Source organism: Myzus persicae, unplaced genomic scaffold, assembly GCF_001856785.1.
Source record: "Myzus persicae strain clone G006 unplaced genomic scaffold, MPER_G0061.0, whole genome shotgun sequence".
NCBI classification, from domain to species: domain Eukaryota; kingdom Metazoa; phylum Arthropoda; class Insecta; order Hemiptera; family Aphididae; genus Myzus; species Myzus persicae.
In genome coordinates this window covers 183,293-202,817 of record NW_019101729.1, presented here as the reverse complement: position 1 = coordinate 202,817, position 19,525 = coordinate 183,293, and the positions used below count along the sequence as shown (strand labels likewise).

General features: G+C 27.1%; 2 protein-coding genes across 2 annotated transcripts; one reads left to right on the top strand and one right to left on the bottom strand.

Annotated features, from left to right (window-relative positions):
• Positions 1 to 1,898: 1,898 nt before the first annotated feature.
• On the bottom strand, positions 1,899 to 7,584 carry LOC111030272 (tonsoku-like protein). Its single transcript, XM_022309692.1, has 3 exons — positions 7,309 to 7,584; positions 4,682 to 6,003; positions 1,899 to 4,593 (listed from the first exon to the last, which is right to left on the bottom strand). The coding sequence occupies exons 2-3, from the start codon at positions 5,990 to 5,992 to the stop codon at positions 1,969 to 1,971; spliced, it is 3,936 nt and encodes a 1,311-aa protein (XP_022165384.1). The 5' UTR covers positions 5,993 to 6,003; positions 7,309 to 7,584; the 3' UTR covers positions 1,899 to 1,968.
• Positions 7,585 to 9,958: 2,374 nt separating this feature from the next.
• LOC111030286 (serine/threonine-protein kinase PLK4) lies at positions 9,959 to 13,657 on the top strand. The gene is made up of 2 exons (XM_022309709.1): positions 9,959 to 10,189; positions 11,192 to 13,657. The coding sequence occupies exon 2, from the start codon at positions 11,201 to 11,203 to the stop codon at positions 13,358 to 13,360; it is 2,160 nt and encodes a 719-aa protein (XP_022165401.1). The 5' UTR covers positions 9,959 to 10,189; positions 11,192 to 11,200; the 3' UTR covers positions 13,361 to 13,657.
• The last annotated feature ends 5,868 nt before the right edge of the window (positions 13,658 to 19,525 follow it).

Sequence of the window (19,525 nt, the reverse complement as noted above, 5' to 3'; positions counted from 1 at the left end):
ATTGTATGGGCAATATTACAGTATAAAACAACACTACAACAGTGCACAATTATTTATTCAACTGTCGATATCGAGTAGGTACATGAATTACATAGGTATAACTTTATAAGTATGAATAATATTAAATACGAAATGTGTATAAAAAATGAACTACGATATTCGGAGATGATTTAAAATGGGTAATTTGTTATTTTAATTACATATTAGTAAATTATGACTGGACTATGAGCACAGAGGAAAACCAGAGACTCTAATACCGAATCACGTTAAAGGCAATAATTATCTGGAGATATTGAGGTGCACACCGAAGTCTGGATGAAATAAATTATAAATTATTGATTATGTATAGTAATATCTAAAATAAAAAAGTGTACCTTACACATACAGCTAGCATAGATTTTGTGCAGTTTCAAAAACTCTTTAAAAAAGTCCTCAGCATAAAGATCTATTTGGCAATGAACCAAAAGTAATTATAATATAATTATACCCAGCAATAGATCAATAGTAGTTGCCAGTCACAAAAATATCAAATATGTTCAAATCGGTACTTTCATATAAATAAAATATAATTATAGCAGTTATTAATTTAACAGCATAGTAATTTAATATTGTTGTGAAATAATATTTGATAAATAATTACCTATTTAACTAATTATCTTGTTAATGATAATAATGATAGTTTGTGTAATTTTAAAATATATTGTTTATATTTTCTTAATGGGTAGGTATAGGAAGATAGGTGGTACTATAACTTTATATTATAATTGTTCTATTTACCAGTTAAAGACATACAAAAGATTTAAAAAATAATATCTATAGACAGGTATATATTTACTATTAAGGTAGATTATTTATGTCACAATGACAGAATATGGATGAGCAAATGATTAAATAATGTACAGTTTTAGCCTGTGTCGGTTTCATAAAAATGATTCACTTAATAATATTTATATTCAGTGTTACGACAATAATTGTTGACCATTAGAGTCATTAACGTAACAACTTAAACTACAATTATTTTAGTGAATAGTAAATAATAATAATCTTAAGGTAAATCAATAGATCCCATTTTTCTTGGAAATAATAAGTGTAAAGAATCAAGCTCACAGTAATTTACCATGTGAAAAATTGCTTTATGCACCTACTCTACCATTAAGAAATCTTGCATGATATAAAAATAACAATTTCATGCTAAAACACTATTTTTATGTGAAATTGTTTAATATGCGTCAAGTAATCAACATGCACTCATTGCAGGTTGAAGTTGCCACTCAGTTTAATATCTGTAACAAAAGACTGAGCTTAAACCTTCAAAGGACTAATCGTCAGTTGTCAATTAAGTATTATTTCAAAAGTGTTCACACTGAAGGTGTACAATTGTACAATTAAACCTCTAGAGTGACACGTTTTTATTTCATGGTCTAAAATCAAAAAATATTGTACACAAGTTATCAACCACCCCATAAGGATGAATATAAAGTTTTATGACTTATGAGTGTATACTGTGCATGTCTACAGAACATTTGATCATCCATCATAATAGATTAGTTAGTAACTACTATGATCTATATTAAAATCTACTTTTTACAACATTTTAATTTTCAATTAATACATAAATAATATGTTTCTTTTAAACATAACTTATATTATGGCAATGTCAATTAATTCACATACATAGCCCAGAATCTAAGGTAATTTTTGTCGTCTTAATTTTGTCTCAATGTGTTAAAGTAAGTTATTGTATTAAATAAAATTATAATATTTTGATAAAACTATAATATTTTGATAAAACTAATTGCAAATTAAAAATATAAAACATACATTTTAAGTTTAATATTTTTTAAACATGTTAATTATGTTACAAAATGTATAACTTTAAGTAGAAAAATAACAACTAATACACAGCTTAAGTTCTAATATATTTTTAACAAAAATAAGTTATAAATAATTAATAAAAGTTATGTTTAATCACAGCGATACTTTTACATTGTAAGGAGCATTTTTAAATAAAGTTGAATCACCATATCCAGATATAGACATTTGTTCTAAATCAATAGTGTCAAATTGAGATATATCAACTGGTTTACAGCCAGCCATATAGACAAATTTGACACTTAAATGTTTGATTCTGTCTATACACATTTGCGTGACTTTTGGATTGTCAGCTAGCCACAAATTCTGTAAATTTCCAGCAGATTCCAAACAATTACACAATAAATCTACGTCTTCATCTTCAAGATCAAGACTAGATAAATCTATTGAATGAAGGCAATCTGCTTGACTACGCTCTAAAAACAGTGTGCATTCTCTCAACACCATTGATGAACCTGTATTACGTACATTTAAATATTTCAAACGCATTGGGTCCAGTCGTATGAAGAATCCGGAAACTCCAGTTCTTCCTAACATGTTAAAACTCAAGTCTAGGTCTTCAATATTATCTAAGTATAACTCAGATGCATAATCATAACAATCATGGTTGATATCTATATCTCGAAGGTACAGAGATCGTAGACTAGTAGAATGCTGAGTAATTAAACGGAGATGTGCTAGACCTGCGTTAGTAATAGGATTATGACTAATATTCAAAGATTCTAGATTCATTAGACATTTATTATTAGTTATTGATGTTGTCCAATAACCTATACCTATAGAACTAACATTGTTGCAACTTACGTCTACTTTGATTAACTGCTGTAGATTAGACATGTATTCTGATAACATTTTCATTCCATTGTCTTCAAGAGCCACACCAGACAAGCATAATAGTTGTAAATTATGATAATGACATGACACGTTCAGCGTTATGTTCAAAATATTAGGCATCATTATATAATCTGACATGTCCAAAGTTCCAGTTGCCTGTAGAACATCTAAAAACTGAGATATTGATTCATCAAAGGTAGTATTTGATTCCACACACAATTTTTTATAAGTTTCAATCAGAGTTTCTGTACTCCATCCAATGATATTACCCAAAACTTCTTGTAACCCATATACTAAATCAATAGGATCATTTTCATCCAATAAAGCTCCATCATCTGTAGTTAAATTTAAAATAGGATTCACACTTTCAAGTTTTTGATAACGCCTTGAAACTTCAGTGGACAGCCATTTTAAATTAATGTTTTCTTCACTTACAGGTATTGGTACAAGAAATAATCTATCCTTGACACGTACTTTTATTGTACGATTAATATTTCTCACATTTTCATCTCTCTTCACAGGTTGGAATATTGGAGCTGCTTCATCAATTTCCGGTGAAATACTTTTTATATTTATAAATCCTTGATGATCTAATTTACTTTGATGTTTTTTTTTACTTGTGGATAGCATTAGAGGCTTATACTTATTTTTAACTAAATTTTTTTGTTGATCTGAAATAACAATATCATCAGAATCTTCATCAGAAGCTGGGAAGAAACTTTGTACTTCTTTGTTTGACTCAACATCCGAAGAAATATCAGGTAATTTTTCATCAATAAGCCAATTGTTATCTTCAAAATTGAATTCTTTAATCGGTGAATAATTGTTCTTAATTATATCAGTACAATGTCTTTTTTTTGGCTTAATAATTATATCTTCTTCTAACCATTCATCGGCTGCATTTTCAACCAATGGCGGCTGTGATATTTCATACTGTATATTTTCACTTTCTCGCCGTCTCTTGCTGTGATTTTTTAACTGACTAATGGTTTGTTTATAGTCTTCTGCAGCACCAGATATAAACACATCTTCAACTTCAATATTTTTTTCTTTTCTCTCTAATCTGTCAAAATCTTCAACATCAGCATAGGATTTTCTTGATCTCTTATGATTATCAGGTATAACTCCTAAGTAGTTATCTGTGGGTAGTTGTCCATTCTTTAATATTTCGTCTACATCAGTCAAAGGTACCGGTGGAGTGTGACCAGCTTTCCGTAAACATTCGCTAAGACGTTCAACAATTGACCAAAAATGAGCCAGTTTGTCTGAATCCAACTCCTTTTTTTCCTCTAAAATCACTCTGTTACGACAAGCTATCAGCGAATCAAGTGGTGTCTCTCCTTTATTTGTCCTAACCAAAGGATTTGCACCTCTATCTAAAAGACAATCTATAACTTCTAGGTGACCACATGCTGCAGCATCATGCAAAGGTGTAATACCTTCACAACAAGGTCCACCACGGTTATTAATGTCAGCACCATGATCTAAGAGGACATTAACAATATCAACATGTCCATAATTACTAGCTTCGTGTAAAGCAGTCCACCCCAACGCATCACCTGCATTTACTGAATGACCTTGTTTTAATAAGCCTAATACTAATTTAACATTACCCTTCGCACAATCAGGAATGATAGGAGTTTCTCCCTTTTCATTTTTCTTTTCTGGTATTGTAGTTTGTTTTTGCCTTTTTCTTTTTTTATCATCTTCTTCATCATCGATATCTGAAAAGTCTTTTAGTGATATATCATCCCAAATATCTGGAATATCATACTCGTCTTCAACTGATTCAGTTTCATACTTTGACAAACTGTTGAGTTCACTTCTCAAGTCATTGACTAATTCTGGTTGATTCCTGTCCTCAGCTAAACATTTCATTCCTTTCACCTGAAACAAATAATTAACACTTTAAAAAACAAGTTTAAATAACAAAAATATAGTTGAGTTCTATGAAACATGTATTCAAAATACATACTGCAGCTAACTGTAAGTGTCCATCATTATTTTTTCTTGCAATACATTTAGCTCTTTCATATATTGACCAAATTTTATCAAATGGATCATACTGAGATTCCATTAGATCAGCAATATTCAATAAAGTTTTACAAGCTTCAATACTATTTTCACTGTAAATATTCAATTCTTTATAAAAATATTCTAATGCTTGGTAGTATTGTTTATTATCTTTGTATGTTTGCGCTAATGAAACATAACAAGGTATTAAACTTTTGTCAGTCATACCACAACGTTCAGAATTTTCTAACATTTTCTCATAATAAGTAATTGCTTTAGAATATTTTTTCAGTGCTACACAAGCATCTCCCAGTTTTTCATTTAATTGTCTTCGTTGTTCATAATCCATTTGTGATGCCAATAGTAAACTATCTTCAACTTGACACATAAGAACAATAATTTTTAATTTTTTTATCACTTCTTCAAATTCATTTTTTATGGGTACTTTTAGTTTGTATGCTTTTATCATTGCACGTTTGGCACTCTGGTAGTCGTTGATGTCTATTAAAAGTTCAGCTTTAAGGCATAAAAGTTCTGTTCCGATATCCTTTTTATTTGAAAGTCTAGATGCAATTTGAAGACCTTGATCAACACAAGCAATTGCTTTTGAAAAATTTTCTTGCTTAGAATACAAAGTACTCTTTATAGAATAACACTTGCATAGTTCTTCGTTCAAATCTGCATCAGAACATAATTTCATTGCTTTATTTATGTAGTCCATTGATTTATTCAATTCATTAGATGACTCTTCACAAAGACTCAAGTTAAGATACAGCCTTGCTTTCATCTCAGATAAAGTCTTTGTGCCAACTTCTTTACCTAGTTTGTTACATACTTCTAGACTTTTAAGGTAATATTTAACAGATGTATTAAGTACTTCTGATTTGTTATCCAAATTAAAGTCCAATGTTTCAGAGAGTAAAAAATAAGTACGACCTAATGTGGCTAATGCCCTTTGCTGTTCGACTACATCATTTTTAGAATTAGAAATTTTAAGATGAAGTTTCTGATGCTTAATAGCATTTTTAAAATCATTCAAATAACAATACATTTCACCAATCATTCGATTTGCAACACCCAAACGTATTTCATCACCACAACGATTAGCAGCTTCTTCACACTGTTCATACTGGCTTAATGCTTGTTGATAATCTCCCTGGTTGACATAAATATCAGCTAACTCTTTACAAGCATAATAAAGATTTTCAAAATTATCATCCAATAATGCTTTGTCTTTTTTTTTTAACCATTTTCGTTCTTCCATTTCATTCATTATGTTTCAAGCTAGAAATAATAATAAATAAATTAGGTAAAAATAGTTAAAATGGAACTAATGTCAATATATGAAAATAAATTTATTAAAATTTAAAAAATAAAAGTAATACAATGTAAAATATTTTACATGGAGACTTTTTAAAATAAATTACTAAAAATGACAGTAGGTCATAGTAGGATATATATTTTATAATTCATAAAGGTATAATATATTATAATATAAATGAAAGTAAACAATACATAAAACAAAACAAAAATGAGGGAGCAGTTTTGGGAGCAATTTTGGAGCAGGAAGGTATGTATTATTATTATACACGTTTTAAGACAAATGATAATATTTCATCCAGAAAGGTATTTAAATCACTACCTACCCATCTAGATACAATTTTCGAACTACCTATTTGTTCTACATGGAATTTTCTACAGTGGCATTTAATTTCCATTATAAATTTACACATTTATACATGTATATGTTAAATAAGATTCTTAAATAATAATTATATTATATCATATTAAAGATGATCATTGATTTAATAGTATTTATAATAAATTATACTATATATAATGTATATGATTCTTTATATTTTATAGCGGTTTTACTAATTATTCTAGAACCGATTAAAATATTAATTTTTTTTCTTTTATTGACATTATAGGTTCTAAATTAGTGAATTCAAAAACTAATTTAATCAGTCTGAAAATCAAAATGATTAAATATAATCAGGCCTGTGCTAAAATATTAATTACGTTAAATTTAAAAATCACGATTCAGCATAGAACACACAATAACAATACACCTAATTGAGCCTAGTTAATCAAACCTTTTTTACATCAACAATTAATGATAAAAGTTTTTTTTAAAGGTACCCAAACTACAATAAAAAAAATCCTAATGTATCTATAATATAAGACATGTAATCTACTGTGAAAGGTTAATAGGTAGGCAACTTTTCAAATGTAAGAGTAATAACTAATGTGTTTGTACAGTAAAAGTGTAAAACAAATTTCTTTCGATTTATCAAACTTAACACCTAGCTAAAATTGTTAATTATAATTACTTGGATGTTTTTTTGAATAAACCTATAAAATGTTGCTTTAAAACCCTATATTATCTCTTAAATAATAATACAAATACGTATTATGAACAAGGCAAGCCATATATCTGTTAAGTATATAATTTGTAAGAACAATTAACATGTTTATTATTATTATAACTATTAGAGAATTCTAGTCTCTAGAGTAATTATTGAAAAAATGTAATAACTTAAGTACCTATATTCTATATTTTTTTTAAATAGTTATATTGTTACTTACCACAAATTATAGTTTGGTACCACTTGTTTTACCATAGTACATTATTAGTTACGATTGATGTTTATGATCACACATTGTAAATATTACCTATTTTAAATATGAGAATTTTTAATTATATCAATATTATAACAATATGATAATATTATGACAGTATTTAATTTTACAATGAATAATTATGGATATTTTAGAATATATTTTATTACTATTGTAATTTAAAAATGTTCACTAAAAAAGTAATATCTTGTTGATAAACTGCGGTTTTTTTTACAGAAAATGAATATTGACATGATGGTTTTTAAAACAATCTAGTATAATATTATTATTATGGAGATTATAATATTTACTACAATCACGGTTAACTGATACAGAAATTATACCGCCAAATTGAGATAGTTTATTGTTTAAAAAGATACGATAACAAAGCATGGAAGAGCCGACTATTTTCAAAATAATACGCACAGCCTCAGAATATTTTGTATCTCAGCCTGATTTACAATAATAATTATTATTTATTACGTTTTACACGCTCATTAACTTTTAAATTGTTTTCCTGTATTCAAATTGAAATGGCGGTTACAAATTTACAGTAGTTATCAAATCATTTCGAAGAGGCTTTTGACTGGGATTCAATATTTCAATTTAATAATAATATTTAATGATACCATTATACGCCTACACAAACAGTCTGAAACATAAAAGTTATGAGTATTAAAATTGTATACTTATTCAACAAAAATATTGGACCTCAGATCACGCTTTTATAAATAGTTATTAACAATATAAAATAATAATTTTTAGTGTTTTACGGTACCTTGAGGTTTTACTCCCGAGAACATATAACTGATATAACAGCAAAAAAAATTTAGCATAAACGATAAAAAAAAAACATGGCTTTATATTTCCAATAAATATGGCTTACTTGCAGATCACATTACACGATCTTATGAAGTTAGGTATGACGTTACGATGTTATCGACTGTTACTCTCACCTTATAATACGGTACACAACACTGATGCCTGCTAAATATTTCAATATTTGAAGGAAAATTGAATCTTTGTTTCGGCATAAAATGGACAATGGATGAGGAAAACAGGATGTCACTTTTGGATTAAAATGGTCCCGTCGAATCTATGAGAATTTCAATACGGCAATACATATTAAAAATCCTTTAAAATTATTATTATTATAATAACAAATGTACATTCAGAAATAATACAACACGCATGTGATAATATTGACTGTCGGTGGCATGGGACTTAGGAGGCTCTAGGACTCCCTGTTAGTAAAACAGAATTTTTGATGTTTGTTTACTCTCGAATCGACTCGAAGAGTAGTGGTGTTCGTTCAGTTGCCTATCTAACACCCCCTGTACTTACTTTTGCCAACCACAACTACTGTCTAAATTTAAAGCAACCTATTGTCTTGGCTAAAATGGTTATACAATGGTATTAGTGTAAACTGTTGGAGTGTTGAAAACGTTTTGACAAGTGGTATTGGTAAATTACACAAGAACAATCACTTTTCTTGAAAATCGGGGAAATAAATACAGTTTTCCATATTGAAGGAATTGTGCCAGTATTTATTGATTGGTTAAAAAGAAAATGTATACGAGGTGCAAGAAAAAAAAAACGGCATTCATATTAAAGTATAACAACAGGTTATCAGGGCTAGCCTATTGACAAATTTAATTTTAGATTTATCAAAAACGTCTGCAACTTGAACTTTGAACAAAAAACAAAAAAAATACTAATTTCTACTGAAAAATTAAGATTAGATTGTAATTCCTACACGCCGATCAAACACATAATTTGACGGACAAAAAGGTCAAGTTGCAGGTAGCTGGAAACCCGCGGGCCGCTGTACCATAAAATCTATACATATGTTATTCCATGTCAGTTGCGTTTTTTGTTGTACCACGTTTTATGTCAAGTTCCACGGTAACGGGATAAAAAATATAATTTATCCGCCTCTTGGTTCTAAGCTACCTCCCCACCAATTTTCAGCCAAATCGGTCCAGCCGTTCTTGAGTTATAAATAGTGTAACTAACACGACTTTGTTTTATATGTATAGATTATACTATTATATGATTATGTTATGGATAGAGTAAGGACTTTTACGCACTAAAAAATCATCAAATTTACATTTAAATGTTTGCATTACTTATACAACAACAAATTAAAAATACATATACAGTTAAATAAGCCTTAAAATAAAAAAATAAAAAAATAAAAAAATATGTAGGTACTAAAAACTTTGAATAGGTATTTAATTACATTGATATGTCATCATTCCACCATTTTCGCCAAGCTTTTTCCATCCCATCATTTAATTTTACATGCTACAATAAAATTGTTTAATGTAATGTGTAAACACAGAACAATAGTATAAATTAGGTTTCTGTATATATACACGGTCGAGTGCTACCACAGATTATATTAAATTAATTATATTTTAAATTTTAATATAATCTGTGGTGCTACAGTGTCGCTGGATATTATGCTTATGTATTTAATCCCGCGTTTTATGCATCTCAATATCTCATGTTTAAAAATATTTCTTCCATGATTTGTTGAAAAAAGTATGTTTATCTAATTTGGTCTGTGATAATATTGAATCCGTTATCATTTGAATTTACGATAATGTAAACAAATTATTTTTAAGTTGGTTTTAATTTAAATATTTTTACTTAATCCCTAAATTTTAATGATCTATTAGTTATTACTTATTTTAATATTTTGTGTTACATCACCATTTAATCTATTAAAAAATGTAATGAGTTTATTAATTGGTATTTTAAATTTTCAATAAAAATGAAGGCGTTACAAAATATTTTTATATACCTGTCTCACTGGAATTCTGTATAATTATAAGGAAAAAAGGTACCTTTTTAAAGATATTATTAAACTATTTATTCTTAACTACATACAATTCTTATAGTTAGACCATAATATTACTCGCTAGGTCCTGATTAGGTAAAAATAAAATAATTTATTCTAAAATAAACTTGAAATGAATATCTATTAAAATTAAAAATATATACCTAAGTGATTTATAATATCATATTATAATTTTTTACTATACTAGTATTTATTTAATCTTCAAATTGTTTCCAGTTAATTCTTTATTTTTATACATTAGCAACTACATAGATAATTCTTCCTCGGAATAATACATTGAGCGGAATGAATCAACACCTATTGTGTCTACTTTCTAGATACCTTCAGAATTGTACTTCAGTTCTATGTACTTTTCCATGACGATAAAATGTCTACATAATATACAATAGTTGATGTATTATATTAACTTCCAAATTAATTTATGCATGTCAGTTTTCTTACTGGAAAAATGTATCCAATATTTATTTGATTTGAAAAAACATAATTTTGAAGATTTCTTAATATTTTCAATTCATTATCCTTTTTATGTGTTTTATTTTCATTAATTTTTTGAAAATAATAATTAAAAATTAGTTTGTGTAATTTTAAAATGTTTTTGATTAACCCAATACTCTAATAAAAATAAATAAATCAATTAATTGTTATGCAATTATATAATACTGATTTCCACTAAGACAATAAAATAGTTTTGGTTTAATTTAATTTTTATATATTTAAGTAATATATTATATTATGGCCAGGATTTTAAAACAACAACCTGTTAATCCAAGTTAATGATAATATTTTATTGATGTATGAATAAGAAATATATATTTTATTGATGTATAAATAAGAAATACATATTTTTTTAAATTTTTAAATTCTATCATCTATCACTGAGTTGATTAAATTTGAAACATACATTTTAATTATTAGAAAAAATAAATGTCTAAAAATTATATTAATTATAACTTATAAGTTACTTATTGTTTTTTTTTGTTTTAGGAAGTATCAATGTTGCCCTATAAAACAGTACCGCTATCTGATAGTATAGATGGTTTTGAAAAATTGGAACTTTTGGGTAAAGGTGGATTTGCATGTGTTTATCATGCTCAATGCCGCCGAACTGGCCGTCAAGTGGCTATCAAAGAGATTGATATTTGGTCAATGAAAAAGCAGAACATGATCGATCGTGTACGCCAAGAAGTAAAAATACATAGTCAACTTAAACATCCATCTATTCTAGAATTGTATACATTTTTTGAAGATTGCCGGCATGTTTATTTAGTATTAGAACTTTGTCATAATGGTGAGTTGCTCCAATATTTAAAACGTAATGGAAACAAATTATCAGAAATTGAAGCTCGTTATATTATAAGACAAGTAGTTGAAGGTCTTTTATACTTGCATAAGCATAATATTGTGCACAGAGATATGACTTTAACAAACTTGTTATTAACAAAAGACATGCGTGTAAAAATTGCTGATTTTGGTCTTGCTACTCAATTAAATTCTAAGGATGAAAAACATATGACAATGTGTGGAACTCCAAATTATATTTCACCAGAAGTCGCCACTCGAAGCTCACATGGACTAGAAACAGATTTATGGGGATTGGGATGTTTATTGTATACTTTGTTAGTGGGACATCCACCTTTTGACACTGATGCTATCAAAAGCACACTCACAAAAGTTGTGATGAGTGATTTTAATTTGCCAAACTATTTATCGAACAAAGCTAAAGATTTGATAAATTGTTTACTCAGAAAAAACCCAAGGGATCGCATAGATTTACAAAGTGTATTAAATCATGATTTTATGCAAGAAAAAATTATTTGTGATGGACCTTCTATATGGTTTCATCAATCACATTTTACTGAAGACAGTGGTTTCAACACAATTTCATTTAATAAGGAAAAATGTAGTTCTTCAACTGGCTTACATTATGTACGTTCAATTCATAATCCTAGTATTGAAATTAACCACCACAATGGAAATTCTAACTTAAATGTATTATCAGCTTGTAGAGATTTTCATTTAAATACAGAAGCTAATAAACAAGAATGTTGCACATCAAATATAATAAGAAGTTTTCATAAACACAGTAATAATTTCCAGAATAATATGTACCATATAGCTCCATCACAGCATTCTAAAAATAGACAATTTACCGTGTTTGATGATAAATTTCTACAGTCATTTAAAACCTTTCCTGAAACAAGTTCATCAAATAGAATGGCCGATTGTTTAAGCACAGTACGCTTGCAAAAACACAGACACAAAACAAAAAATAAAGTTTTAAGTATTTTAAATAATGGAGATGTTTGTGTAGAGTTTATTAAAATGAAATCAAAATCTAAAGAAGAACGAGTTGTAGAAGTAATACGTATTTCTTCTGATGGTCAGCATATGGTTATATATAGACCAAATAAAGATAGAGGAGTGACTTTGCACGAAGAACCTCCACCTATACCAGTTAAAGGAGCTGATGAAGTATATAGTTATGAATCACTTCCTCAACATCATTGGAAAAAATATGCATATGCTGCTCAATTTGTCAAGCTTATTGCTTCTAAGACGGCCAAAGTTGTTTTTTACAGTGATGAGGCAAAATGTCTTCTTATGGAAGATGGAAAAGCATTTGAAGCACATTTTTATAATGGATCCATGGTATCAAGTCTTGGAAATGGAGACATAAAAATAGTCGTGAATGGAAAACCAAAATCTTTTAGTCGACCAGAATGTTTAGATGAATCAGATAAAATAATTTACATTCAATTCAAAAAATACTATGAACATTGTTGCTTAGTTGAAAAAACTTTATGTACTCTAGATACAAGTGCTAACAGTGGCGTTACTGTGTTTCCAGTAACACTAGGAAGAAGACCTATACCAAAAGATAAATCTGACATACCAATAAATTGTAAGTTAAAGAGTTCATTTTTAATTAAATCTGGTGAAATCTGTATAAATTATGGTGATGGATCACTAGTAAAACTTGACACGACTACCGGTAAGGTGAAATGTGTGACAACTCAAGGAGTAGTAATGGTATATGATCAAAAAGATAGACATCTACTACCTGAGTGGGCAAAAAGTTGTCTAAAAGAAATTCCACATTTACTTAAGCCAAATGAACAAACAACAGGAAACTGGAAATGGGCAAATAGATAATTGTGACTTTAATTTAATACTTTTATTTATAATTTTGTATTAAAGATAAATATTATTCAATCGACAAATTATTTAGTAAAAATTAGTCTTCCGTATTCCATTAGGTAATTTATTACCTAGTTTAAAATATAATGTCTATGTTAGACAATTATGTAAAATATTGTAATTTTATAAATAATTTTCATTGAGAATAACAATGTGTTAAACTATAATGTAGTCTAATTATTTTGATAGATAATTAGTTTATCATTAATTTAAAGTTAAAAAATAATATCCAAAACAAAATAAATTTTTAAAAAAAAATGTAACAATATTATTATTATATTATTATGTTATGCATATTATTTAAGTATATATAATTAATTTAATTATGTTTATTTGTATCATTGATTATTTACTACTAGTAGATTCCTACCTGTTTATAATTAATGCCATTATTAAGAACAAAATGATAAAATAAATAACTAGAATCAAATATAGTTAAGTAATAAAGAAAAAAAAATTAATAATTTAAAATTTTTATAAAAGTTATTTATTTTATTATTATTTTTAAACAATTTACTAAGTATATTAGTGCCAAAATTGGTTTAATATTATAAAGTATACATTATACATATTAATAGTATACTATACCTAACCTATGTCAATCTAATGTATATATAAATATATATAACCACGTACAACTTAATTGTAAGTTTTAAGTGGTTTAATAATAATAATATTTATTTAGCAAATCAACAAATGAAGTAAGATATGCCAAAGAAAATATACAACTTAATACAAGAGTTGATTACTCCCTCTCTTTAAATATGCCGAGACGGAGTAATCATTGAATGAAAATTTAACACCAACCATAACAGTGACCAACATGTCACACAGGCACACAGCATTGCACAGCAGAGCATCACCCTCTTAACTGCTTTTTATTTTAAAGGTGATAACAAGCGTTAATACTTTCGACTTTGGTAGTTGGCGCCTTAGTGGTTCTGCGTTGTCGTAAGTGGTAGTTTGTTGTAGTTACGAGGTACATAAAATACAATTATAAATATTTACAAATTCTACCAGGTCATAGTGTATAGTATATTATAGTATATTTATATGCCTATTGGTATTTGGCGTATCAAGACAATATTTCTAATTATTTCAAATAATAGCTGCAGTGAATATTTTTTCACGATATTACGATAATGACGTGTTGCTTGCTGTAGTGATGTTAATGTAAAGGGCAACTGAAAAAAATCAACGGAATAAAAGCAAAAAAGAAAAATGTGACCCAATGTTAAGATTTATTATTGTATCTATTATTTATGTATTTTGGCGAATAAGCTTACAATTATGTATTGTAGTATTCAACATTTCAAACAGTCTTAAAACCGTCAATATAAATTTGTTGCTTAATGTAGAGTCCATTTTTAAAAACACGCATAGCTATTCACACGTTTAAGTGTTAATATAATAATATTCATTTTGATAGTTACATTTATTAAAAACTTATAAAGACTTATACACTTGGTATATTATATTATATATTAAATATATTTTTTTATTTTTCTCAGCATAATACAGTGACAAGGAAAGGTTAAATAAAATAAATAAAATATTTGATTAATGTATAAGGCCACCTATATGGTTCGTCTGTATGACTGTATCCAATCTCAATTATTTCCTCGTCTTCTTCTTCAGGCTTCTGCAAATATAAATAAAATCTATAGATAAATATCTTAGGGTAAAATACATATTTGTTGGTAGAATAAACGCAACTCAAAAAAGGTTATACAATATTAACAATGAAAACACACTATATACCTAATACAAGAGTTAAAAATCCCATCTCTTTATGCAAGCTCAAGGGAGTTTCATTAAATTTAATTTTAACACCATATCCATTACAGTGACCAACATCTAACATACCTACTGTACTACGAGGTATCACCCACTTAAACTTTTTTTTTATAGATAATTTATAGAAGCTTGTGCTTGTGCATGAATAGTATAACATTTTTTTAATATTGAAAATTACAAAACTTAAAATCTGATTCAAATTTGTTTCTGAAAATTAAAAGGGGTCAATTTGCAAATTCTGGTTTTTAGAAAACATTTATCAAACTAAAGTGGCTTATTATCTATTGGTTGTTAATGATGTATAATGTTTGGCCATACGATAAATGAATAAATAAATAGTGGCTTATATTTAATGACTTATTATTTTTTAATTTTTTTCTCAATACTAAATCAGCATAGTTTAACAAAAAAAAAATTAGATTTAAAAAATTTAAAAATAGAAAGTACCTACATGACCAAAATAAAAGCTTTTATAAATAACATTGTTAAAAACTAAATTTACAAATTGGCTATTTTGAAATTTTCTAAAAAAATGTATGAAAGATTTGAAGTCTAAGCTATAACAATTATATATTTATTTAAAATGCATTAAATGTCTAAGCGAAAAGAGCAATTAAAAATATTGAATAATCTTTCTTTTGGGTTTGATATTAAATTATTTTAATATTTATTTATTTATTTATTTATTTTATTTTAAAAACAACAATATATTTACAATCTGTATACATTTGATACAATAAGTAAATTTTTAACATTATTTACAAGGCATGTGGGCGTGATAGAAGGGGGCATCCAATGACACTACTTCAATAATACATTTTGATTTTTGATTAGTAAGTTTTTGTGCTGATTATAAAAGTAAATCACGCGACCAGTTACGTTTAAGGCGTCGAGGAGGATTGTTGGGAATGGTGGCAGAGGAAAGATTAGAAATTCGGGGGTTAGGGTGATTGTGAGTGTGCGCGTGGAAATTCGAATAATATAAACGGGCGAGAGTAGGAATGATGCATATTTTTAGGTCATTATGTAAGGAACGATTACTAACATACCACTGAGCTTTCGTTTTTAGCCTAAGGTTAATTGATTGAAACGCTTGAAATATATTGACGTTAGATTTTTTGGCTGAGCCCCAAAGTTGGATGCCATAAGTTATAGCCGGGCGAATAATTTGTTTGTAGATTAGCAATTTATTGGAGAGTGAGATGTTGGAGCTGAGAAGAGGTCTAAGTTTATGTAATTTGATATTTAAGGATTTAATTTTAATTTTTATGTGTGTCGCCCAGGATTTTAACATTTAGGATTATTTTTAGGAAAGGGTCAATAACACAAATAATATGAAGAAATATTTACCATTTATTCTGGAATTGGGAAGACCACCTTGAAAATAAATCTAAATTTTAGCTTGTACTTTATTATTTTTTAGATTGTTTTCACAAATTTACACTTGATCACTGTATATCCATAAATTCATGGTAGGTATGTACATTATAGCCATATAGATATCTTTAATACTTTTAAATTACTAATATAACTATTTTGAGGAGCATTGTGAAAATACAGCAAATAGAAAAAAATATTTTTTTTTACATATGAAACAACATTCATATTGCGTTCAAAAAACGGGCGTCATTGAGTCCCATCCGTTCCCCTCTAGGGGATATTGCATATTAGTTTTTGTCATCTGAAATTAGTGTAACTCTAAACAAAATTACCATATAATAAAATACAGTGTTTATATAATATAATACGAGTTCTAAAAGGAACGAATTCCTTTTTGAGAAATTACACATTGAACGAAATTTTTTTTCAAGAAAAAATAATGAAATTGTTTGTTCCTAATGAGTTCCAATTCATACAGATATGTAATTAAAATTTTTTTTTCTTTATTAAAAATGCTGTAAATGTCTGAGAGTCCAGTGAGAGAAAAGAGTAAATTTAAGACATTGAATAATCTTTTTTCTGGGTTTGATCCCCGTTGTAGTAAAATATTCAAATGTTTAAACATTTAACTATATAAGATTATATTTTGTCAAGAATAATCAACACAGATAATATTATGCATGACTAAATAATATGGCATGGCAAATAATGCATGGCTTAGTAGTTATTTAGCTTTGGTATTATGTAGCAATTAAAACAAGAAATATTTACCTTTACGATATTATCTAGAAAATTAAATCTAAATTTTAGTTGGTATTTTTTTTTGGACGGTTATCACAAATTTACATTTGAACAAATCATATCTATAGTGAGTTCATCTTAATATCTCTAATATCTTTAAATTTCTAAAATAACTACTTTTAGGAACTGCGTATTTATTGTTATCAAGTGAAAATATTTTTATCGAAGTGTATAAAAAAAAAAAATACTAGATTATTATATTGTTTAAAAGAAATCCTTAGTACAAAATTGGTCATTAATTAAAAGTTATAATCACTAACCATGGACAATGGGAAAAATGATTACGATTAAAATAATTAAACAGATAACGTTGTTTGATTTTTACAGCCATACTGTTTTAGTCTTTGTGTGAAGTAATGAAATAGAAGGTGTTATATTGCATGGTTGAAATCTAATACTACTTCACAAGATTTAGGTTCTTGCAAGTTATAATAATTAGTTTTAACATAACATTGAGGGTTATGCACATTTTAAATATTATTAAAGATAACACTAAGTCTCTATTAGATATATCCCAGTGAGGCGCAATGATCTATAAAAATCATTAAAATAATAAAAATAAATAAATAAAGTTAGGACTATGCATGATTAAAACCAAAAAACAAAACATTTTTATATCTTTATTTAAGAAAGTGAGAAAAGAGCAATTAAAAATATAAAATAATCATTTTTCTCGTTTCGATCCCTGATATGATGATATATTATAATGTATTGCAATTTAAGATTATTTTTAAGACAGGAGTAGGTACAGGACAAACATTACAGATAATATGTGGAAATATTTACCTGTTGATCCTTCAGGAAGCCCATCTAGAAAGTAAATCCAAATTTTAGTTTATGTTAAATTTTTTTTTATGGTTAACAATTTACACTTTATCACTTTATATCTATAGTAGTTACCTACATACATCTGGGTTACTTTTAGGAACCTTGTATTAGTTTTTAAAAATCTTTGATAATACAGCAGCACATATAATTATGTATCATATATTTATTTAAAATACTATAACATTAGTAATATTTAAATATATTGACATTTAAGATTATTTCTTAGACAGGATAAAAAATATGGATAATAAGTAGAACATATAACAACTAGAAATATTTACCATGAATTTCAACAGTAGGTAAGACTAGAAAATAAATCTAAATTTTAGTTTATTTTTAAATATGACAGTTATTACAAATATAAACTTGGACATATATATTATGCAAATAAAAAGTATATTTGATATCATTAAATCGATAAAACAACTACTTACGGGGAACCTTGTATTCATTTTTAAAGTATTTGTATCTAGACATCTATAGTTAAACTATTCTTGTAGAAATGTATAAGACAAAATACTTAAATGTCTTAAATACTATATAGACTATTTTAAGATATAAGAGAAATCCTCTGCCAGTAATAACGGGCCAATATTGCATATATAATATTTACAGACATGCTGTATTAGTTTTTTGTGGAGGAATAAAATTAGTGTAACTTTAAACAAAATTACCGTTTCACGTTGATACGTTCAATTTTCACTGAATGTGTATATTAGCCTTTTCTTTAAGATTTCTAAATATTGTGAATCAGTTTGAGCTATTTAAATGCATACTAATTTTTCGATTGTTAAAAGTTTTTTTTAAGCAATGTCAATAAAAAAATTTCCCTCTGTCAAAAATCTTGAAAATGTAATATTATATTGTTCCACGTAAGTTGTTGTAAATGGAAATTTGAAAAAATGAATAAAAATAGGTAACGAAAATTTTCAATTTATTTTGAGTTAGAAATTCATAAAAAAATTATAGAGCCATTTCAACTTCAGATTTTGACAAAATTATTTTTTAGTTAAAAATGTATAAAATGTTAAACTAAAACTAAGATTAGGTTAGGCTAAGGATTTAAAGCTTAAAACAAGGTTCCACGTAAGTATTCTGAAACAAAAAACTTTAAAAATATATTAACAGTTCTTTTACAGTTGTTTTAAGTACAAATTTAGACAGAATTAAGTATTATTTATATTTTTTTATTTATTCATCTCAACAATGGTAGTAAGGTATGACAAAGAAAACATACAATATGATATAAGAGTTGATTACTCCTCTTGGTTCTCATAGAACAAGCTTGTGGTGAGAACGGCGAATTATTGAATT